Genomic DNA, 25748 nt, shown 5'->3' with positions numbered 1-25748 from the left:
ACTGTTCAAACTTGAAATGTCCATCTGGTGGACGATTTTATGAACTACACCTTTTACGTGTAACTTATTTTCTCCTTTGCTGTTCAAAGTTTAATGTCCATCTGGTGGACGAATTTATGAACTACACCGTTTATGTGTAATTTATTTTCTCCTTTACTGTTCAAAGTTGAAATGTCCATCTGGTGGACGATTTCATGAACTACACTGTTTACGTGTAATTTATTTTCTCCTTTACTGTTCAAAGTTGAAATGTCCATCTGGTGCACGATTTCATGAACTACACCGTTTACGTGTAATTTCTTTTCTCCTTTACTGTTCAAAGTTGAAATGTCCATCTGGTGGACGATTTTATGAACTACACCGTTTACGTGTAATTTATTTTCTCCTTTACTGTTCAAAGTTTAACGTCCATCTGGTGGACGATTTTATGAACTACACCGTTTCCATGTAATTTATTTTCTCCTTTACTGTTCAAAGTTTAACGTCCATCTGGTGGACGATTTTATGAACAACACTGTTTCCGTGTAATTTATTTTCTCCTTCACTCTTCAAAGTTGAAATGTCCATCTCACCCTAACTGACCTCATCTCCCCCATGCTGCTAACCCTCATCTCCCCCCAACAGGTAACCCCTGCGAACCAGTTAAAAAAACTGAGTGGATCTGAGCTTTTATCTGATGACATCGTTTGTGGTATAAACGTTGGAGAACTTCACAATACTCCATTACAAACATCTCACGTTGTCTTCAATTTGCCTGAAAATACACCGTGTTTTCGCATTGCATCATGGGAAAAACGAATCCCTCAAACAGATGATGTTTGATTCTCCGATGAATGGCCTTGAACTTCAAGATGAAAATCCGCTCGGCCAATTTCCCTCGAATCCTGCACAAGGACTTGGGGTACCGACGGGCAGGTCGGTCGTGGGTGTCACATGTTCACCCATGACCTGTGGTGTAGAAAAGCAGGATTTAGGAATGGCCTCATCGTCATGGTATGGAGGGTGTTGTGAAGAAAGAGTAGTTGCTTGTGACACTGTGGTGTGGGGTATGACAGGGGTGGACAAAGAGAAAGGATGTCAGACATGTCAGAGAAAGGGAGCAAGAGTTTTTGGCTACAGTATTCCTGGTAATACGATTCTCAATGTTAATAGTGAAGATATCTCTTTCACATCACAAAAACCTAATGATGTTTGTTACCCTGTTAAAATACTCGGATACCTGACGACAGTCGGTGATCACGATAGCTTTTAGGTGTTTAAAAATATATAAACTTGAGGCTACTGCCTGCCACTCTGCCTATATGAATGATGAGGGATGCCACGACAGAGAGGGGAGTCGTCAGGTAAAAGATAAAGAGTTTTCCAGGGAATCAGAAGGATTGTGGCCTTGAGGATCGAATGCTCGCCTCGACAGGGATAGGGGATGAGAGAATCAAGTTGAGAGCCATACGCTGACTCCGAGAGCGGAGGAAGTCAGGAAGCTATGAGAGGAGGTAGCCTTGGATGCCAAAGGCAAAGAGTTTGGAGGGCGATGCTCGAGATAGGTCCAAAGAGAGAGAGAGACAGAAAGAGAGAGAGAGAGAGACAGAAAGAGAGAGAGACAGAGACGCAGAGACAAAGACGAGAGAGAGAGAGAGAGAGAGAGAGAGAGAGAGAGAGAGAGAGAGAGAGAGAGAGAGAGAGAGAGAGAGAGAGAGAGAGAGAGAGAGAGAGAGAGAGAGAGAGAGAGAGAGAGAGAGAGAGAGAGAGAGAGAGAGAGAGAGAGAGAGAGAGAGAGAGAGAGAGAGAGAGAGAGAGAGAGAGAGAGAGAGAGAGAGAGAGAGAGAGAGAGAGAGAGAGAGAGAGAGAGAGAGAGAGAGAGAGAGAGAGAGAGAGAGAGATAGAGAGAGAGAGAGAGAGAGAGAGAGAGAGAGAGAGAGAGAGAGAGAGGTCATATTGCTTATCTGAGATTGAGGGCCTCCATAAATTAGAGCAAAGGAAGGCCTTGATGTCTGCAATGATGGATTCCACGACTTTGCTTGTACTTGGAGGCAAGGTTATTTACAAGAGGGGTCAATTCAAACAAAATTATCCAGTTGCTGAGTACTCCAGCACGAAGTTCACATGGCCAGCTCTGATGCAATCTGCAGGAAATGAGAAGCAATCTTACCTGCAGCTACTGCAGCAGGACTTGTCTCTGGCTGCTCTGGGGCCTGCATGTGGGTGAGGATGGAAAAGATGTCGTGGGGATGAGAGAGAGAGAGAGCAATATAAATAATTTTACCCTTTAAACAGATTAGTTTACGAGTACGCAATGGGAGCTCCTTTTGCAGTGAACCATTCATGATAAACATGAAAAGATGTGAAATTTCTCAATCAAACGACATTGTTGCCCTGCCATCACACCCCCGTATTCCCCATCAAGATCCAAACACTATTGTTACGATTTTGGAAGACTTACCCCAAGGGGAGAGCATACATGGACGCATTGGTGACCAGAGGATTGGCAGGATGAACTGAACCCCTGCATTGTGTAGCATTATATGATGTTTGAATGAGGGAATATGAATTATGCAAATGAAGTACAGAACGTGTTTGGGATGGAATTCAAAATCGCAACTACTGATCTTTGGAATGGTGAGGAGGAGATTGGGTTCGAGGTGAGATTTGCAAAACAATGCAATTTGATGTACCAATCCATGAATACAACGCCACATGTTACATTAATGGTTGTAGGACACAAAGCGAAGGAGCTTGGAACAATAACCACGTAAGTAAAGGGTTTGTCAACACAGTATTTACATCAGGTACGAGGCAGAAATTTGTATCGCATAAAAGAGAACGAAGGGTGCGAAGGGATGGTACCACATAGTCCTGACTGAAGGGTCGACCTTGGTCAGTGGTGTACCTAAGGTATAGCAGGTGTGGCACATGCCCTGGGCGCCACTTGAAGGAGGGGCGCCACTGAGCAGGACTTGGTCTCTGTCAAGAATGGAATATTTAAGTTGATGGACAGCAGCTATATGAAGAAATTTTGGATTGCAGAATGTCCCCATCAAGTCGGGACAGCATGAAAATATCAAGACCTGAAGAGCTTCTCGAATTTATTGTTCAGTATGAAGATGATAGCGTTTAACCTGATCTTCGCATTGCTAATCAGATAATGCTGAACATCGCAGTTTCCATCGCCAGCTGTGAGATCATTCAGCAAGTTAAAACTAATACTTTCGTATTTGTGAGCCTCTTTGGGTCAAGGCAGACTGTGATCTTGCTCTGCTGAGTGCAGAAACTGACTTTGAACACATCATAGACCAGTTTGCATCAGTGAAAGCAAGGAATGTGGAGTTGTGGTTTTCATGTAGTGCCAGAATTTGTTAATTGAAAGATTAACAAGCTTGGGTTGTATTTTTGTACTGATGTTATGGTAAAGTTATTTGAAAGATGGTTGTCAGTTGTTTGGACAGAAGCGCAATTTCAAGTTGCCAGAGGCATTACTGGTACAGCATGTGGATGATTTGCTGATTTGGTTGACATCAGGGGATGACTGCAGGGGAAACATCTTCACCCTTTTGGGGGTACTTGCTGACAGAGGCGATGAGGTGCCAAAGGCCAAATTACAACTGTGCAAGACCCAAGTAACAATATTGAGGACATGTGTTGAGTGGAACCTCAAGAAGATTGTTAGGTGATGGTTTGTGGGCTATTGTGAATGTTCCGAGGCCCAGAACAAAGAGTAAAATGAGGTGTTTTGGGGGATAGCTGGATAGTGTAGAGTGTAGACCATAGGTACCTGATCTGTGTCAGACTGGTGACCTGTCCAGGATTGTGTCCAATAGCCAGGGAGACAGCTTGGGCAGCACCAAACGCTTTGCAGAGTGTGGTCCAAATGGATGGATGGATGATACCTGATTATGCAGTATTGGTTGAATCACTGTAAGAGCAAAGAATGTGGTAATCAAAAGATGTCCGACACTGAACATAACTGTCAGGGTATGTAGTGTGCGCTGAACATAACATCTTGGAAAATGGTACGTGTGCTAATTGCGGTATGCAATCCAGCCGAGGGTGAAAGCATAACAATATATATGGATTCCTGATATGTGTACACTGTACAGGATGACACAATGTAGGGGATGTTTGGAAATAAGGGGATATATAACATCGCAAAGTGTGCTCGTCGAGAATGGTAAATTGATAGTGGAACTTTTAGCCATAGTGAAATGTTGAGCACATCTGAAGCAAGAGATATGGTCTCAAGTGAGGGTAGAATGGTTGTCCAAAAGGTGCTTGCTCGCTTGGCTCACAAAAGTGGCCACACGAGCAAAAGGGGGATGGAGATATAGATGTAGAAGGAGGTGCTGAGAACATGGTATGCTCAAGGATTTGCAGCAGTGGCACAAAATCGAAAATTTTAGTAGAAGCAATGTGGATTATCAAATGTTGGTGGTGTGTGCTGCCTTTTTGGCTGTTTGTTGCTTCATTGGTTGGGGCATGGCTGTGCCGCTGATGCGGTGCCCCTATTACCAGTGTACTGATGTTCATTTTTGCCAGTCTTGGAGGAGTGACAGGCTGAGTCGGCCCTCTGGTGTTGGTTCAGTCGTCAATGGGATTTGAGCTCAGGACTCAAGGATCCCAAACCACCACTCTAAGTGCTGGGCCAACACGAGATTATAATATTGGTAAAACGTTTATAAAATATATGGACCGATTAACTCTTGTGCTGCTCTAACAAAGGTTGTGAAAGAGTTTGACAGCAGATCAGACGAGCTACCGAGACAAAGCTGCAGAGGAACACCACGGCATCCAGCCCGGCGACTGGGTGACCATCAAGGTGTTCAAACGACGGAACGCCCTGAAGAAACGTTGGACCAGATGTGATGGTAATGTTATGGACTCTTCTAGGTATTACTGATGACCCACGTAGCTGTCAAGTGAGAAGGTAAGCCAATCATGGACTCACGCATCTCACGACAAAAGAGGATACAGGAAGTGGTAAAGAGAAAGAAAGGAAATCTGCAAGTGGAAAGAATGTTACTGGAGGTTCATGACAGATGTAGCATGGCTTTTGATTGGCATGTGCATAATCGTGATAATATGGACAATAACAGATAGTAAGGGCATTATGGGAATGTCATAGAGAGCAGAATGTTTGGTAGGTCGACAGTAGGGGAAACAAGGAATGGGTTGTGACAGGGTACGCAGGGCAGAAGAAGATAAACATTAGGACCAATTGCATGAGAAAGGTGTGTATAGGATAAACACTTACTGTATATGACCCTTATGTATAATTATGCACCTCATGTGACATGGGATGAAGGGGACATAGGCACTGTCCACCTGAAACGAGGTATATTGTTACATGAAGGGATAACTGGGACAAGGATAGAGATAACGATACAAATGAATAATCTTGTGGAACCCCAGGCATCATTAAATGGTATATTTCTGTGACCTAGCGGGACACATAAGGAGGCTGCAAAATATCATGATTGCAATCGAGGATAGAACATCGGAGCATGGTTGCAGGATTGTTTGGAGGTTGGGCAGGAGCCATTCTCAGATTCTGGCTGACAGGATTGGCTGTGATGATTGGAATATTCATTACGTTGTCTATAATCAAAGCAGCCATTGTGGCTGGCTTGCGAAAGTGTGTTATAGGATGGACAACGAAGCCCAGTGCACAACCAGTGCAGACAGAGATGGTTCTGGTGAACTCTGTTGTGCTTCCGCCGCCACCACCTTTGCCTATAATTACAGCTATACCTCCCATTCCACCATTGTACACTCCACCCCTACCCATAGAACCTAATGAAATGTACTGTGAACTTGATGTGGCCGTTGACCCACGGCTCCAACTCTCATTGGATGAATGTCTCGAATTGCTTGTGCCAATGGATGGGGATGGGAAGAAATACTATGTAAACATTGTCTTGTTGGAAAATGTTGAGATTTGTACCTTCTTCATGTTTTTACTCTGGCTTGTAGTAAATCAAATATTTTTGCTTATTGTTCATAAAGAACACTATATAACCAAATATAATCAAAAATATATTCTTTCTTGTTGTTCATAAAGAACACTGTAGACATAGAGATGTGGTTAGCCATGAGCAACTTTGTGTGAGCAACTTTAGGGAGTAACTTTACTTTCTCTTATCCATGCTTAAATTCACAAATGCTAAAAAATTTACTCACTTCCTGCAAATTTGCTGAAACTTCGGGGTGATGGTGGGCCAGCTGGGTGATAGGCAGTAGCCTCTTGACAGGTTAGGAGGTGCAGAGGGAGCTTCCGACTGTCTTGAAGCCCCTTGGAGCTGTTGAAGAGTGAGTTCCTCCTGGAAAGAAGCTGCTGTCTGCTGTCCTACCGATCCACGGATGCTCCATCTCTTAAAGTTTTATATACAGTGCAACTGTTTGTTTCTTTTACATGATGTTTCAAAGTAACAGGAGGAGGGAATGTGGAGGCACTGCAAGTGTCCCACATAAGTGACCATTGTTTTTGTTAACATCTTTGCACTTTGGGAAGAGGGAAAGGATAAATCTTGTTGTTTATCTCTGCACTGTCAAAGAGATACTGCAACAATGTCTCTGCTTTGCCAGCCAAAAAGACTGCTTGTGAAATAACCCAGCTGGGCTTGTTGACAGCTTGCGAAAGAACACAGCTGGGCTTCCCAGTACTACTGGGGTACAACGACACATAGGAGGTGATCTTGCTATTGCAAGATAATGAAAGGAAAAGTTCAACAACACGAAGGAGATGACCATGCTGTTGCAAGATAATAAAAGGAAAAGAGCTGATCTTGGATTTTCTTATCAACAACAGACGCTTGAAGGGAGTTAATGACTATACACAAGATAAATCAGGTTGACAGGCGGTCAGGCAAGGGTCAAAGTAAAATTGTAAATAAGGCAGAGCGAAAACTGAGCTTGCCAGAGTTGGTCTAAATGGACTACTGTGTGTTCCAAGCCACTCTCCATATGCTCATGTTTTGATGTGGATTAAACTCTTCCTGACCTCAGATCGGAGCGGACAGAACTTGATCTCAATCAGTGTGGACATCACTCGATCACGACACAGGTACTTGGTCATTTCCCTGATAACACGGAATTCACATCGAAGTTGCTGGGTCCTCGCACCTCTGTTGAATATATGTGTGAATTTTTTGATGACGAGAAAAATTTGATGAAGAAACAAATGCCATATTACAAACAGAACACTTGTAGGGTTTATCCCCGGAATGTACTCGATAATGTTGATGTAAAGATGATGAATCAGTCAATGCCTTGGGGCAAACACATCTGTAGGGTTTATCCTCGGAATGTACTCCTTCATGTCGATGTAAAGTTGATGAAACAGCAAATGCCTTGGGGCAAACAGAACATCTGTAGGGTTTATTCCTGGAATGTGTTTTTTGATGATATATAATTAAAACCTGATTTTGACAAAAAGGCATTCGAGCACAGAACACTTCGAGGATTTATCCCCGGAATGTACTCGTTCATGTTGATGGAAAGATGATGAATCAGCAAATGCCTGGGGGCAAACAGAACACTTGTAGGGTTTATCCCTGGAATGTACTAGTTCATGTTTGTGTAAAGATGATGATTGAGTAAATGCCTTGTGACAATCAGAACACTTGTAGGGTTTATCCCCGGAATGTACTCGTTCATGTCGATGGAAAGATGATGAATCAGCAAATGCCTTGGGGCAAACAGGACACTTGTAGGGTTTATCCCCAGAATGTACTCGTTCATGTTGATGCAAAGTTGATGAAACAGCAAATGCCTTGGGGCAAACAGAACACTTGTAGGGTTTATCCCCGGAATGTACTCGTTCATGTTTATGTAAAGTTGATGAAACAGCAAATGCTTTGGGGCAAACAGAACACTTGTAGGGTTTATCCCCGGAATGTACTCGTTCATGTTGATGTAAAGTTGATGAAACAGCAAATGCCTTGGGGCAAACAGAACACTTGTAGGGTTTATCCCCAGAATGTACTCGTTCATGTTTTTGTAAAGATGATGAATCAGCGAATGCCTTGGGGCAAACAGAACATCTGTAGGGTTTATCCCCGGAATGTGTTTTTTGATGATAATTAAAACCTGATTTTGATAAAAAGGCATTCGAGCACACAGAACACTTGTAGGGTTTATCGCCAGAATGTACTCCTTCATGTCGATGTAACATTGATAAAGCAGCAAATGCCTTGGGAGAAACAGAACACTTGTAGGGTTTATCCCCGGAATGTGTTTTTTGATGATAATGAAAACCTGATTTTGAAAAAAAGGCCTTCGAGCACACAGAACACTTGTAGGATTTATCCCCGGAATGTACTCGTTCATGTGTTTGTAAAGATGATGATTGAGTAAATGCTTTGTTACAAACAGAACACTTGTCGGGTTTATCCCCAGAATGTACTCGTTCATGTGTTTGTAAAGATGATGATTGAGTAAATGCCTTGTTACAAACAGAACACTTGTATGGTTTATCCCCGGAATGTACTCGATCATGTCGATGTAAAGATGATGAAGCAGCAAATGTCTTCGAGCACATGGGATATTTGAAGGGTTTCTTCCCGGAATGTAATGTTGCATGACGATGTAAATTTGATGAAGTACTAAAAGTCTTGTTACACACGGAACGCTTGAAGGGTTTGTCGTTTCCTTGTATCTGCTTGATCGCCTTTAAACAACCTTTGTGGTTGTTGGAAGAGACGCTGCTTGATTTGTGGTTGTCCCGCCAACAAGGCATTTGCTGATTGAAATGATCTTCTGTGTCGAACTGAGCAGAGTTGGCAAAAGAAATGATTTTCATTTCTTTATCTGCAAAGACAATGAAACACTAAACGAACTACAAAATGCATCATTGGTACACCTACCCCCACCCCCCCCCACAGTCCTGGAGACCCTCTTCGACCCCGATATATATATATATATATATATATATATATATATATATATATATATATATATATATATATATATATATATATTATTTATTTATTTTTTTTCTTACGTCGTGAAGAAACTTTGGTGAATGTTGTGGTCAAGTTTCATTGAAATTGTGTGTCGTTTCGGAGAAGAAAGCAAATACATATTTTGGGGGGTGTCGGTGCAAATTTTTCCAAAATTAGCATGATGGGTTTGAGGGTGCAAAAAAAATTAAAAAATTTCAATGTTGCCAATGAAACTTGATTGAAATTAACTTGAAAATTAAATGTTTTTGGGAAAAGCACAATGATTTGTAATAACTCTTTTATGGGAAATGTACTCAAATACAACATGCTTATTACATCTATGTGCTTGAACATGTATAGATCTATTTTAATAATACATATTCGCATTTTAAATGACCTTATATCCCTTGACTGTATTGGAAGGTTACCAGTCTGATAAGTAAAAATACCCCTCGTTCCCCAAAACAGAATGGCCTTCCAAATAATCTTTATTCCTCATTCAGGATAATACAATCACCTCTTGTTTTATTTGTATTATTGAGGTATTCTTATGAATAACTAATTATATACTGGTGCCTGAAAGTTTGTCTGGAAACAAGAGTCGAGCTGACATGGAATGTGTGTGAAAATAATGACCAAAACTGCCATCAAGCTTCAGGTCATAACTATTCCTCATCCCTGCAAAATTACACTAGCCTCCAGAAGGCTACTGTCACAAAGCTGTGTGATTATTTCCCCTGAACCCCAAAAACATCAGCTGTGGTGTCAGCATGTCTGGAGGATGAACAGACATTGTCTCACTGAATACTATATAAGAATTCAAAGTTTTGTGGAAGAAAATAATTACATTAATGTACTCTAAATTGTAATTGTGCTGGTGTTTTATAAATATAATTTTTATGCTATAAGTCGAATTGGCTGTCAGTGTTCCTTCACTTTCGCCAAGAGTCTTTTGCCCTAAATGCTGATAAAAGGATTGTCTTGGTATGGAACAGTGACCTTTCTGATAACACCAAGGTTGTTATGAATACAAAGTTGCTTTTCAACTAGAAGACACGTATTGCATTTCGGAGTTCTTTGTTTGAGGCTTGATCAGCCCACCACCACTCTCCCATGAAAAGCATATAAACAACAGAAATTGTAATCTTGTTTTAGTGCAAACACGCGAGGATGTATACCATCTCAGGGGTTGCACTCCTTGGGACTGGCGAAGTACCAAGTATCAGAAAACTCTCTGATGTAATGTACTTTCATGTTGTGTCAAGTGAATTGATCGGTGTCTGTCATTTGAATAACAGGATTTGCATCGAGTCGGTTAAACGGTTGATTAAAAGTAAATACAGGACCAAATAAAATGTTAGGTAATAACTTCCACAACAGTTTCATGTATGGACAGCAAAATCAGAGGAAGGCTATGTGACTTACTGAAGGTCCTCTGAATTCTCCATATCGATATGTTTGTGTTTGCATATGTTTTGTTTTTCATAAATGACTCAAATATACAGAAGGAATTGAGAATTCTTTGACAGGGGCAACCCACCCGTAAACCCCTCAGACCTCGATTTTTTAAAATACTGTTTACAGCCTTTGATACCTCATGGGTGATGAAGGTTGTGGTCAAGTTTGATCAGAACTGTGTGTGTAATTTCTGAGGAGAAGAGAAACACCTATATTGGGGAGAAACACCTACAAAACAAACACCTATTATATTGTTGTGGTTACCAAATTCGCAAACCACCATTCAGGTCCCTTAGGTGAGATATCTCGGTAAGTATATGTGTAGTTAGGCCCAAACCCGTTGTCTAGTGGGAATACATGTCATTCATGCGTGCTGCGACTCTTCAGGATAGCCGTTTTTCTTTTACTATCTTTATTTTGGACCAACCGCCATTGTTACCACCACCAACCACATCAACCACCCACCACAACGCCGCTTCACCACAACAGCCACGACCTTGACCGTCGACCCTCGCAACCGTCGCATCGCCACCGTTCTTGCGCCGCTTGTGGGTACCGGTATTGGACTCGTGCAGGGCGCGCGCCGAACAGCGTGTACAAAACCACGGATTTTCCGCTCCAAAAACGGATCAAAAACGACACACGCCCACTTTTGTTCCGTCCAATCGATGAGCGAGGGGCGATTTGGCCCCGCCTCCAGGGCGTTGGAGGGCGGTCGCTATATGCAAATTCATGGATCAAAATGCATTCACGCCCACTTTTTCTCGGGCCAATGGGGAGCGAGGTGAAAGGTCGAAGGCAGGGGGTCAAAGGTGAAGCCACGGGGCTTATATAAGCGGCTGCGTTCGTCAGAAAAGTTGTTGTTGGTCGGTCGTCGTGTGCGTTGGAGTCGGAGCGAAGAGGACGGAGCTGTGGAGAGGGGGCGAAGGCAGACGAGGGGTGCTCACGTCGTGCCGGGAGCTGCACACCAGGGAGGCCGGCGGCGCGACCTGGTCGAGGTGGAGACGCTCGTCGCGGGACTCGAGACAGAGTAAAAATCCTCCTTTCCCCGAGCATCAGCAACCCCTCCTGTTTCCCCCCGCGCTGAGATAGTGCGACCAAGGGGCCCCTTTTCCCACCCCCTACCAGACACTGTCCGCGAGGCCCGCTGAGTTGAGGCACCATCGCCGCTCCGCGTCTCATCACCAGACGGGTAGGCTCGACCCGGTCTCGGCCTCAGGCCCGCCTCATCCTTGAGGGTGTTCTTTTTCTTGGTTTTGGGTATGTGTTGTCGGCGCCGTCTGTGAAGTAGAATTGTATAAGTGTTGCCGTGTGCTCGGTAGTCGGTATTAGCTCTGCATTGTGTCTCCGCTTTTACATTTGCTTTTTGTGTAAAATTGCATTGTGTTTCTCTTCTTTTCTATGTGCTTTTGGTGGAATTGTATATGTGTGCTTTCCGTTCATCGCGAATAAATGTGCTTTATTATTGAACTGTTCTCCCGCTTCGCTTCGTCTTTTCCTCTATTGAATCCCCATCTTACTTCACGTAAAGGGTTGGTAGTGGGCTGAATACGCCCGATAATTAATCGAACCGTCGAGGCCGACGATAACACCGCTCGGTTATCCCGATAGTACGGAACGGGTCGCTTAAGTGGCCCGTGTCCGAAGTCGACCTGCGGCGAGGTGCGATCGCCCGGTCTACCCTCCGTGTGGGTACTTAGGTAGGTCGAATTTGGCGAGCAACCCTATCCCACGCGGGGGCTGATTGGCTCGATCGCGGTGAGACCGAAAGGTCCACCCGTGACTGGTTCCCGGCGTTAGTCCGAGAGGGTCACGACTGGATTGTCCGTCCGGTGGGCGACATGCCGCGATTCGAGTTACGTGGCCGTCAGCACGCCGGCGGGCGCGAATCCGTAACAATATTATATAAACACATATGTATATATATATATATATATATATATATATATATATATATATATATATATATATATATATATATATATATATAAACACCCCCCCAACCCCCCGCCCCCATAAGGCCCGTTTTATTTATACCGTGAGCAAACTTTGGTGCATACCGGGTGATTTAGTGCATACCGGGTGATGAAGGTTGTGGTCAAGTATCATCAAAATCGTGTGTGCAGTTTCAGAGAAGAAATTGCAAAAAAGTTGGGGTGTACAAAATGCACAAGCAACCCCTATAACAGCAATCAACCTTCCCCTATCCTGCGGGAGTATCGGGGGAGGCTTAACAAGAGAGGGTAATCAGATATTGCAGTCCCTCGCCAGGACTTCTTTAGCATGGTGTTTTGTGTGGTTTTGTGTCATTAATACAATTCGATGAGTAATTATTCATAATTAAGACGTTCCAACCCGTAATTGGTACATAATTAAGAGTCATACATTCCATCAGCAAGGATACAATGGACAAAAGTTCCAAAACTACATAATCAATCAATCGACCAACTCACATTTCAATAATTTGTAATTAACAGACGTACGCAGAGCCCAAAGCAGTCAGGTCACAAACAAAAATATTTCGCTGTTATATGTATAAATATTTATACAAATATATAGAGAGAAATGGATAAGCTATTTTCATGCTGCCGACTCTTCTTCCTTCCTCTTCTTCCACTTCTCAGGATGGTGGCATCACTTTTTTTTCTTCCATCGACCAGCTTACAGTGAGATCTCTCAGCGAAGCCTTGGTTAATCAAGAAAAGCTCCTTCAGAACCTCATTCAAGATTTCGGGAAACCTCACCTTGAAACGCCCAAATTGAATAGCTCGTTACTCTCACCGAAGGAGAGGGTATTGCATTTGGGTCCGTTTGATACTTGGCGAAAAAAATAACCTGCAAACTCCCTGAAAATAAAGGTTGGACATTCACCCACGCCAACCCCATTCCAATCCCCAACCCCCACGCATTAGGTACACAATTTTTGAATGCCCCTAAGATAAGACATCGTTAAGGGGTCAGCAAGATCAATAATATTGTGGCGGTTCTCGGAACCGCATGCACCCAACAGATAGTGGTCCCAAGACAGTTATTCCATTTATATACGTGTAGATAGTCCCTTTCCTTTTGTCGAGTGGGACAACAGGGGGCATGCGTTGCGATGATCTCATAGCAAGGTTTGCTTACATCATGTTTTTCTTCATTTCGTCCCAATTCTTCTTTTCCGATTATTCCTGAAGTAAATCTGAGCCACGTGCGCCTTCGCTGTCAGATGGGCCCTCATGGAGACCAGCGCGTGTGGTGCCACTGCGAGGACACGATGACGCGCGAGCATTAATGGTGCAGAGCACTCGTTCCCAAGCGAGCCCAAAACTCAACGTGAGCGAGGAGTCATTCAGTGCGCTTGGCATTGCGGGATTATTGACTCGAGCTTCCGATGATTTGGGGAAGATCGCCGGTTGCATTCAAAAGGGCAAACGAATGAATATCTCTTATGAGGCTGCACAAATGGTGTTTTTCACAACACAGGAAACAGCCAGCACGACGCCCACGCTGCACGAAATACGTACGGAGGCCGATAAAGGTGACGCCACGGCACGTTGGGCGGGATGAGAGTGTGAAGTAAAAGCGGCGTGTTCCTTTTCAACCAAATATCTGATATATATCGGTGTTCGCCCCGGGCACACGCTGGCAGGGTCGTGCGTACGTGAGTGCTGGCCATGTGCGTAATAGCCGAACCACGCGCACTGTATGGGATTTGGTCGAAGGCAGACACGTTGGCCGCTCGCGAAACATGCATGGGTTTATCCACAACAATGAACCTTCGGCCCTCGCGGGCAGCAGAGGATTCCCTACGGATGGTGAACGTCTTCTCGTCTCTACGGCCAGCGAAGCTGCAATTGAGCCCGGGAATGTTGTACAGTGCGGGACACGTTGGCGCACGCGGAGCGGGCGCATTGATCGGCGCTGGTCGGACACCCGAGCGGGCATGCGGGACCCTCGGCCAGTCGCCAGGGCACCGCCCGGGGGTTTTTGCGGGACGATTCACGCGCCAATTTCGGTGTGGGCGATTCGTGTCATGTCGTGGGGTCGGATCGGAATATTTTCGCTGTCTGAGATGACCTTGTCGGAAACGAAGTGGGGCGGTTTCCGGCCAAAGTTAGCGGGTCATATGAGGGGTCGGGGCCATTCGGAGCGCCCGATTCAGGTGATGACGCTTCGCTTCGGGTAGCCCACCACCCCGTGGTGCAAGTCCTATAAAGGTCAGAACGGTCCCTCCGCCTTTCTCTCTCTGGCCTTGCCCTCGTCTCTCTGCTCGACATTGCCACGACCTGCCTCCTGCTGCCTGGACTGCGCCTCGCTCTCGCCTCGCCGACAAAACCTGCCTCCTGCTGCCTGGACTCCGCCTCTCTCTCGTCTTTCTGCACAACCCACCTCCTGCTGCCTGGATATATCTCACCTGTCAGGCCAGGTCATGTATGGGAGCATGCGCCAGAGTAGCGCGTTACCGCGTCCACATTCCGCCGGTACTCCAGGGGTCTCTCTTGCCTCGCCCTCGTTTCTCTGCACGACCCGCCTCCTGCTGCCTGGACTCCGCCTCCTCGTCTCCACCTACACGACGTCGACCCCACCCACCTACCACTCCATTCAAGCACTCTGGACTCCGCCCCTTCTCTACTCAAGCCCCCCTTCACCAACACGGTCTCCATACGTGCTGCTGAAGCCAGAGATGACGCGCCAGCTGTTGGGTACCGCACCATGGAGCATCTCTCCCGCCACCCCCCCCCTCCCCGAGACGTATCGGTGGCACGTCGTGCAATCAAGAACAAAGGTACCGAGATCGTCGCCTCAACTTCCCTTCCTTCTTGTTTCAATACTCCCTCTTCATCGGGCTTTGTGTGTGTGTGTGTGTGTGTGTGTGTGTGTGTGTGTGTGTGTGTGTGTGTGTGTGTGTGTGTGTGTGTGTGTGTGTGTGTGTGTGTGTACTAGTGTCTGTCTGCTTAAGTAAGGCTACAGAAGATCGTTGTTGTTATCATTATTATTATTATTATTTTCAGGTTAACTCTGCTCTGTGTCCGCTTTTGAAAGTTAGTTGTTTATTTGCTGCACCACACCTCTCTCCCCCTATCTCTGCACAACACACCCCAATAAATCTTGATCGTACCACACACCATTCCTCGCCCATTGTAAATAAATTATTATTGGAAATGTTCCCAGCTCGTTTTTGTCTTTTCTTCCATTGATCCAGCATGGTCCGAATCCGAGATTAGCCAGGACTTTATTCCCAGCGATCACTTCCATTTAGCCGGTACGTTCTTGGCAGTGTCGCTCGGCTGCATCTGATCCAGTGACGTGATCTGATCCGGGAGAGTGATCCGGTTCGGACAAGGCGTAGCGAAGGCGTGTTCCCCGGAAATTAAATCACGTGATTAATTAGGTAAACCGATTAACTCATAGACGGGAGGACCCCAGATCATTCAGTTGAGTTATTGGCGTCCACGGTCGGTTAAGCAACCCGCCGCATCACGGAATTATCCGTGTGCGACGGCCTACAATTCTCGGGAGTCTGGTGAGAGCCGAGAAAGCTTCCCCCACCTCGTGGTCTTCTCACACGACTCCCGTCCTGCAACAATATCTGTCAGAAATTAAATATATCTCACCTGTCAGGCCAGGTCATGTATAGGAGCATGCGCCAGAGTAGCGCGTTACCGCATCCACATTCCGCCGGTACTCCAGGGGTCTCTGTCTGGCCATCCCCCAGACAGATGCCTGGCTCATCCCCATCTCCTTGAGATGCTGAACAACCTGCTGCAACCACGAGACACTTGGTCGGCCCATTGGCCTCCTCCATTCACGAGGATCGCTCGCTAAGAGAATCTGGGGAGCAGGATCAGCATCTGTGAAAACGAGCCACATGTTCATGCAGACTATGCAGCTGATGCTCACAGACGATGCAGGTAACAAATCTCATTGGTACCAAAGAAGAGACCTGGTACCAAAGAAGAGACCTGGTACCAAAGGAATTAAGTCTCCATCTCAGATCCCTGGTCAGAGTTCAAGTCTCACATCCATAGAGCAAGACTGGAAGCACCAAGGACCTGAAGACTCGGACCTTTGTCCTCCTGCAGAGGTACCGGCAGCGCCACACCCCATGACACAATAAATCCATGACTCCCCAGGCCCAACCCAGACGTCTGTTGACCTCTGGCTCACAGTCAGCAGAGACATGAATATCACTGCCAAGGTAAGTGAATCTCTCCACGACCTCAACATCCTCACCACAAACAGGCACAGATAAGATAGCAGAATCCAAGATGTCATTGAAAGCCTGGATCTAAGTCTGGACCCAGGAAACCCGTCATCCCAGGGGCTCCAACTCCTCGTTCAGCACCTCGAGGGCCCCCAAAAGGATATCCAGAATCCCCGCAAAGATGACTGCATCATCTGCGAAATCAAGGTCAGAGATCTTGATATTCCCAAGTGATGCACCGCAGCTTGATCTCTCCAACATCCTCCCCAGAATCCAGTCCATACAAGTGCTGAAAAGTGTGGGGCCAGTAGACACCCCTGACGAACTCCAGTCACAACTCGAGATAAGTCAGAGATGGTACTACTACATCTCACAGCACTCTCAGTACCAGAGTAGAGTTCAGACATCAGATTGATCAGGTTTGATGACACTCCACGAAAACCAAGAATCCTCCAGAGGGCATTCGGATTCACTGAATCAAACGCTTCACAGAGATCAACATAGGCTGCAAGCAGCCCCTGCCGAAGCTCTCGTCTGCGTTCAGTGACCACCCGAAGAGTAAGGATACAGTCAATCGTTGACCTCTTTGGTGTAAAGCCTTACTGCTCTGGACCCTGGTGCTCAAGCAGATGGTGGCGAACCCGATCAAGAATTATCAGAGCAAAGACCTTGCCCGGCACTGAGAACAGCGTCACCTCTCGGTCCCCATGAAACAGGTTCGTACAGGTTTACATGGTTCCTAAAGCAAGTCACAGATCTCATCTGGCCTGACCAGACAACAGACTTTTAATGGACCTATCTCACCTGTGATTGTCTATTTCTGTGACAGTGACCAGAAACCATTTGAAAATCAAAACATTAATGGTTGCAAAGGTTACCAGCTCCACCCACGAAAAGACAAAAGTATCTCCTCGAATACTTTTCCTTTTCTATTCGCGACTCGACCTTCCATTTTCGTTTTTTAAAATTAATTTTAAAATTTAACATTCATTTAAACTTCGTATTAAAATTTATATTTTATTTTAATATGAAAATTGATTTTTTTTCTTCACAGATTTGCAGGACCCATTTCAAACCAAATAATTCGCAATGAGTGAAAAAAAGCGGGTGTGTTGACGAACATATTCGATTTGTATTTGTGTCCCTCCAAAAGGGTGGCACACAGGTCCCCAGTGGGTAATATGCCACAAGACTGAACTTTGATGTCGTGCGGCCCACACAATGGAACGCCACTTGAAGACAACACATTCTGCTTTCGTTGCCAAACCCAAGGCATTCTTTGAAACAAAAAGGCAGTCCTTGAAGCAAGCCAAGATGGACAGCAGTGGAGCATTTCGGAAACAGACTTCAAAGGTTGTTGAGGCTTCCTGTGAGATCGCCATGTTGATTACAAAGAGCAAAAAGAGCCATAACATCGGAGAGACTCTCATAAAACCAAGTGGTCTCTGTGTGCAGCAGATCTCGTTCTGGGGAAGGATCGATGAAATGTCTCAAGACATCAAAGATCAAGTTCTCCACCAAGTAAGAGCTTCTCCTCTATTTGAAGAATCACTTTTGATATTAAATAATTCTCGTGTCCGGATTCGGATCTTCAGCAAAATCGAATCAATTTGTCCTTGTCACACACCGAACCTGTCCACCAAATCAATCCGCAACTTCTTAAGATATCCTGTTCACAGACAGACAGACATGGATGGAAACATAACGTCCGTCCAACCTGGGGGGTGGAGGTGACAACGATGTGTGAAGATGCGAGATGAGCAGCGATTCCCCCGACGCGGTGATGACGTCATATCGCCGGTGATCCCATCCCGAGCTCCCCTCCACCCCACCCCTCACCCTACCCCTCTCGGATCCCTCTCCACTCACCGGGTGGACGTTTCCACTCCTGACGGTGGAGCAATTGTGCTGCGGTCAGCAACGTGTCCATGTTGATCGCTGGTTATTCAAATGGAGGATCCCGGGTCTCAGGGGTACCTCGAGTACCCTTCCCCTCCATCACAGCTGCGTCCAAGGTCCGATTCCCTTTGATCGGCGATGCACCCGCTCCCTGAGCCTCGACCTCCATATCAGAGAAACCCGTACTCGCTCACCACTCCCCTCCTCGAGGGCCGAATGGGGCCTAAACCCCCTTATTATGTCTCGGACAAACAAACCACCCAACATCGCGTTCCGCCGTCCCCACGCTCGTCCGTCGAGGACTCCGCACGATCAGTGTCCACACACAAAATGGTGGAAGATGGGAGCGCGAGGGCGGAGCATGTGGCGCCAAAACAGCGGGCGAGTCACAAAACACGGACGGGACCTTTGGATTCGGAGCGACTTTGACCCCATACCTTGTACACACGATGTGACGTGGGATTGATATTAAATAAACCGGATGATTGATTGATATCTTCTTGTATTCTCTCACGGTGTAGTTGTCTCCCGATCCCAACCTTGGGATTGTGGAAACTACCGCGATGAGGCCGAGTCTCTCAATCTTTGGGTCTCTCACTCTTTCACCACAGGCAGGTCGGTGGTCTTTCTGTCTTGTACCGTCTCCTCTGGGACCTTGCCCCCCCCCCCACCCAGCTCTAACCCCATACAAAACCATCATTTTGTCTATCCCCGCTAATCCACCTCCTTCAAATTCCCTGCTTTCCTTCCTGAAAGTTCCCTGTCATGTGAGGTCCTGAATGTCCCTGTAATGTCCATCTTGTATTCCCCATGTTCCCCGCCCCATCCCTCTCCCTTCCACAGATCTCGTCTCTGTTCCCCACTGTTTTATCCTTCCCTCTTGTTTGCTGCTCCCCTTGTTGTATGTTCTGTGTGTGATCTCTCATAAGAGCCTGGACATTGAACCCTCCCTCCCACCCCCACCCAAAAAAATTGATGTGAAACTTCAGCAGATTAAGTGAAACTGAGTGTTGGTGAGTTGGTGTCCAAAAAGACCCTGGTTGGTAAGATTCAGTTGTAAATTTGTTGGTAAATGAGGGCTAAGTTAGGGTAAGAAACTGAAATCTCATCTTATACATGGAAAAGGGTAGTTGGACCTGCCTGACGGTTGCCTCGGAGATCAGAGATGGTTACCTTGGCGACAGCTGCCTCGGAGACCGGAGACGGCTGCCTCGGAGTCGGTTGCCTGACTGTGGCCGCGGAGACAGTTGTCGCGGAGATTATTTCCTCGGAGATGGGAGACGGTTGTGAGAGGCTGCCTGATGGCAGCCACAATCATTAATGGTTTATTTCGGACCATGACAGCACTTTATGTTCAGCAATAAAACATCAGCAGCAAACATAAAAAAAACAAAGAAAACACCCATATGTTCCAGTAAAATGGATGCACGGCACGTTTCCTGACTGTAAAAAGGAGATCAAGAAGATCCAAGGCACGTTTCCTGACACAGTAATACATGCACGACACAAATTTCAAACATTTACATTTCAAACCATTTTTTTTTTCAAAACATTACCCGAACACACGGAAAATGAAAAAAAACAGCTCACTGTTTTCCAGGGATACAAAATACAAAAAATATATAAAATACAAAAATACAAAAAGATAATAAAAAATAAAGAATACAAAATAATATAGAAATAATAAATAAAGAATACAAATAAAAGAATACAAAAAATAAATAAACTAACGTGACAGCGGACGTTGTGAAACGGACAGCCAACCTTTCTGCACATTTCCAAAAAAACAGGGTTTTCAATCAATTAACACAAGAACAATTAAAACCACCCGAACAGCAAATAATACCAAAAGTTGATGAACCCTTATGTGTGATTGTGTGTTTGAGTGTATTCCTGTGATTGTGTGTATACCTGTGATTGTGTGTTTGAGTGTATTCCTGTGATTGTGTTTGCGTGTATTCCTGTGATTGTGTGTATTCCTGTGATTGTGTGTTTGAGTGTATTCCTGTGATTGTGTGTATTCCTGTGATTGTGTTTGAGTGTATTCCTGTGATTGTGTGTATTCCTGTGATTGTGCGTTTGAGTGTATTCGTGTGTGTTTGAGTGTATTGGTGTGGGTTTATGTGTGTGTGTGTGTGTGTGTGTGTGTGTGTGTGTGTGTGTGTGTGTGTGTGTGTGTGTGTGTGTGTGTGTGTGTGTGTGTGTGTGTGTGTGTGTGTTTGAATGTGGTGTTTGTAAGGTCAGGTAAGATCTGTAACCTGCTACAGGTACCATGTAAACCTGTACTAACCTGTTCCAAGGTCGGGTTGTCAACGACTAAACCGTCTCCCCCACCAGGTTTTTGGTGAGGAGGGTGTTTGGATATGGACAAACAAATATGCAGGATTAAAAACAAAACCTGTCAAAGGGCGGAGGAGCTCCTTGTGAGCCAACGGCCATCCATATCTAGTGCCCAACTGTGTCTGCGGACGTCCTCCTGCAGTTGGGTTACTTTTTATGAGGAGGTTGGTGGCAGGATTTGCACTCCGGCAAATCCGCCCTTCGGATTTGCGGAACTCCGCTCGGTTATCCCTGTAGTACGGAACGAGCCGCCTAAGCGGTTCGTGTCTGGAGTCGACCTGTGGCGTGGTACAACTCCTCGGTACGCTACTCGCGCGAGTACTAAGGTAAATCGACCATTCGGCGATCGGACCCTATTTCGTGCGGGAAGAATGTGGACTGAGTTGTGGTGAGGTTAAACCCCCACTCGTGACTGGCTCCTGGTGGTAGTTCCCGGAGGGTCACGACTGAATTGTCCGTTCCGGTGGGCGACGTGTCGTGATTTGAGTTACGTGGCTGATCGCACGCCGGCGGGCGCGGAATCTGTAACAAAATATATATATATATATTTTTTTTTTTTAACGTCGTGAAGAAACTTTCGTGAATGTTGTGGTCAAGTTTCATTGAAATTGTGTGTCGTTTCGGAGAAGAAATCAAATACATATTTTGGGGGGTGTCGGTGCAAATTTCTCCAAAATTAGCAAAATGTGAGGGTGATAAAAAAAAATAAAAAAATATAATGTTGCCAATTAGGCTTGATTGAAATTAACTTGAAAAATTAAATGTTTTTGGGAAAAGCACAATGTATTGTTATAACTCTTTTATGGGAAATGTACTCAAATACAACATGCTTATTACATCTATGTGCTTGAACATGTATCTATTTTAATAATACATATTCGCATTTTAAATGACCTCATATCTCTTGACTGTATTGGAAGGTTACCAGTCTGATAAGTAAAAATACCCCTTGTTCCCCAAAACAGATTGGCCTTCCAAATAATCTTTAATCCTCATCCAAGATAATACAATCACCTCGAATTTTATTTGTATTATTGACGGATTCATATAAATAAATAATTACATACTGGTGCCTGAAAGTCTGTCTGGAAACAAGAGTCTCGCTGAAATGGAATGTGTGTGAAAATAATGACCAAAACTCCCATCAGGCTTCACGTCACAAATATTCCTCATCCCTGCCAAATGGCAACTGCTACAAAGCTGTGAGTGATTATTTCCCCTGAACCCCAAAAACATCAGCTGTGGCGTCAGCATGTCTGGAGGATGAACAGACATTGTCTCACTGAATTCTATATAAGAATTCAAAGTTTCCATGTATGTACAGCAGAATCAGAGGAAGGCCATGCGACTTAATGAAGCGCCTCTGAATTCTCCATATCGATATTTTCGTGCTTGCATATGTTTTGTTTTAATAAATGACTCAAATATACGGAAGGAATTGAGAATTCTTTGACAGGGGCAACCCACCCGTAGACCCCTCGTTTTTCTTTGTTTTCGTTTTTCCATTTATTACAAAAAACATTTTTTTCATGATGGCCGCCCCAGTTGGCCATCTTGGATCCAGCCACACCCAAAATCAATAGGGTTCTTCCTTTTCAGGTGGTACATGTGTGACCCAAATTTCAAATCGATATGGCGAACAGTTTATGAGTTATCGCACTCACAGCTATAAATGTTGACGCCTGTGCGGACGGACCGACGGACGGACGGACGGACGACCTGGGTGACAAAAAACAGCAATAAAACACCCATATGTTACAGTAAAATGGATGCACGGCACGTTTCCTGACACAGTAATACATGCACGAGACAAATTTCAAACATTTACATTTCAAACCATTTTGTTTTTTTTCAAAACATTACCCGAACACACGGAAAATGAAAAAAACAACTCACTGATTAAATAATCTCCTTACGTGACAACGGACGTTGTGAAACGGACCCAACCTTTCTGTACGTTTCCAAAACAAGAGGGTTTTCAAAAAATAAACACAATAACAATTAAAACCACCCGAACAGCAAATAATACCAAAAGTTGATGAACCCTCACGTGTGATTGTGTGTTTGAGTGCATTCCTGTGATTGTGTGTATTCCTGTGATTGTGTGTTTGGGTGTATTCGTGTGGTTGTGTGTGATTGTGTGTTTGAGTGTATTCCTGTGATTGTGTGTTTGAGTGTATTCATGTGATCGTGTGTGTTTTAGTGTATTGGTGTGGCTTTATGTGTGTGTGTATGTGTGTGTGTGTGTGTGTGTGTATGTGTGTTTGAGTGTGTGTGTGTGTGTGTGTGTGTGTGTGTATGTGTGTTTGAGTGTGTGTTTCGCATGTATTCGTGTGATTGTGTGTTTCAGTGTATTCGTGTGATTGTGTTTGAGTGTATTCGTGTGGTTGTGTGTGTGTGTGTGTGTGTGTGTGTGTGTGTGTGTGTGTGTGTGTGTATCCACCTCCATTTTGGTGAAGGGTCATGTTTGATTGAGCAAGTTGTGAAGTTTTCTTGTTCTCAGAGTTTCGTTCCGAGGGTTCTTTTCAGGATCATCATTTAACACAAGACAGCCTCCAACTGTAGTTACTTATTCGTAATATTCATTCCCAGGGATGTTTTTGAAGATTGAAATCAGGTTCTTCTTCATCACTCCAGTTGCTGCAGTTATCACGGACACAATGTCGACACTCTTCAACTTCCAGGTTATTTTGACTTCATTTTCCAGATCCAGGTACTTGGTCATTTCCCTGATAACAAGGAATTCACATCGAAGTCGCTGGGTCCTCGCACCTCTGTTGAATCTTCGTGTGTATTTTTTTGATGACGAGAAAAAATTTGATGAAGAAACAAGCGCCTTGTTTCAAACAGAACACTTGTAGGGTTTATCCCCAGAATGTACTCGTTCATGATGATGTAAAGTTGATGATTGAGTAAATGCCTTGTGACAAACAGAACACTTGAAGGGTTTATCCCCAGAATGTACTCGTTCATGATGATGTAAAGTTGATGATTGAGTAAATGCCTTGTTACAAACAGAACACTTGTAGGGTTTATCCCCAGAATGTACTCGTTCATGATGATGTAAAGATGATGATTGAGTAAATGCCTTGTGACAAACAGAACACTTGAAGGGTTTATCCCCAGAATGTACTCGTTCATGATGATGTAAAGTTGATGATTGAGTAAATGCCTTGTTACAAACAGAACACTTGTAGGGTTTATCCCCAGAATGTACTCGTTCATGATGATGTAAAGATGATGAATCAGTAAATACCTTGGGGCAAACAGAACACTTGTAGGGTTTATCCCCAGAATGTACTCGTTCATGTTGATGTAAAGTTGATGATTGAGTAAATGCCTTGTTACAAACAGAACACTTGTAGGGTTTATCCCCGGAATGTACTCGTTCATGTTGATGTAAAGTTGATGATTGAGTAAATGCCTTGTTACAAACAGAACACTTGTAGGGTTTATCCCCGGAATGTACTCGTTCATGTTTTTGTAAAGATGATGATTGAGTAAATGCCTTGTTACAAACAAAACACTTGAAAGGTTTATCCCCAGAATGTACTCGTTCATGTTGATGTAAAGTTGATGAAGCAGCAAATGCCTTGGGGCAAACAGAACACCTGTAGGGTTTATCCCCAGAATGCACTCGTTCATGTCGATGGAAAGATGATGAATCAGCAAATGCCTTGGGGCAAACAGAACACTTGTAGGGTTTATTCCCGAAATGTACTCGTTCATGTTGATGTAAAGTTGAAAAAGCAGCAAATGCCTTGGGGCAAATAGAACACTTGTGGGGTTTATCCCCAGAATGTACTCGTTCATGTTGATGTAAAGATGATGAATCAGCAAATGCCTTGGGGCAAACAAAACACTTGTAGGGTTTATAACCGGAATGTACTCGTTCATGTTTTTGTAAAGTTGATGAAGCAGCAAATGCCTTGGGCCAAACAGAACACTTGTGGGGTTTATCCCCGGAATGTACTCGTTCATGTCGATGGAAAGATGATGAATCAGCAATTGCCTTGGGGCAAACAGAACATTTGTAGAGTTTATCCCCGGAATGTAATCTTGTATGACGATGTGAATTTGATGAAGTAGTAAAAGTCTTGGTACACACGGAACGCTTGAAGGGTTTCTCGTTTCCTTGTATCTGCTTGATCGCCTTTAAACAACTTTTGTGGTTGTTGGAAGAGACGCTGCTCAATTTGTGATTGTCCCGACAACAAGGCACTTGCTGATTGAAATTATCTTCTGTGTCGAACTGAGCAGAGTTGGTAAAAGAAATGATTTTCATTTCTTTATCTGCAAAGACAATGAAACTCAAAACTAACTGGAAAGTTTCAGAGAATGCATCATTGCAACCCCTTCCCTCCTCCCCCTCCACCCACAGCCCTGTAGATCCTCTTCGACCCCGATAGATATTGTTACGGCTGTGAAAATTCGCAAACCACCATTCAGATCGCGTAGGTGAGATATCTCTTGAGTACATGTGTAGTTCGCCCCAAACCCGTTGTTTAGAGGGAATAAATGTGATTCATTCGGGCTGCGACGCTTTGAGATAGCCGTTTTTCTGTTCTATCTTTATTTTGAACAAACCGCCATCACACAACAACCACCAACCACAACGCCGCTTCACAACAACAACAACGCCAACAGCCACGACCTATACCTTCACAACTCGCTCCCGCAAACATCGCATCACCGCCATTCCAAACGGCACCATGGCCATCGGCCACCGCCGGAAACCCTCCACCACCCTCACCTCCCTCCTTCTACCGCCATTCCCGCACCACCTGTGAGCACCGAGCGTCGGGCTGTCCTGGCTCGTACAAGATACGCGCCGAGCCGCGAGTGCAAAATGCGGCCTTTCCGAGAAGAATTCGGATCAGGAATGCTACATGCCCACTTCTGATCCGTCCAATCAGGAAGCGCGGGGT

The 25748-nt window shown here is 44.8% G+C and overlaps 1 protein-coding gene across 1 annotated transcript in view; it reads right to left on the bottom strand.

Annotated features, from left to right (window-relative positions):
• Window positions 1-514: 514 nt before the first annotated feature.
• The window catches only part of LOC147008338 (uncharacterized), a 105100-nt gene continuing 79866 nt past the window's right edge, over window positions 515-25748 (bottom strand). The window contains exons 2-8 of the mRNA XM_085865094.1: window positions 23664-25113; window positions 19654-19826; window positions 7446-8799; window positions 6172-7359; window positions 3770-3910; window positions 2150-2192; window positions 515-1034 (exon numbers count right to left, since the gene is read on the bottom strand). Coding sequence (XP_085721220.1) covers window positions 7086-7359; window positions 7446-8799; window positions 19654-19826; window positions 23664-25113 — 3251 coding nt within the window. The 3' untranslated portion in view covers window positions 515-1034; window positions 2150-2192; window positions 3770-3910; window positions 6172-7085. The remainder of the gene's footprint in view (window positions 1035-2149; window positions 2193-3769; window positions 3911-6171; window positions 7360-7445; window positions 8800-19653; window positions 19827-23663; window positions 25114-25748) is intronic.

This window comes from Eptatretus burgeri, chromosome 19, assembly GCF_056783735.1.
Source record: "Eptatretus burgeri isolate ZD-2024b chromosome 19, Ebu_testis_v1, whole genome shotgun sequence".
Classification (NCBI taxonomy): Eukaryota; Metazoa; Chordata; class Myxini; order Myxiniformes; family Myxinidae; genus Eptatretus; species Eptatretus burgeri.
The sequence above is the reverse complement of the archived record's forward strand: the minus strand, read 5'-3'. Positions and strand labels throughout refer to the sequence as shown.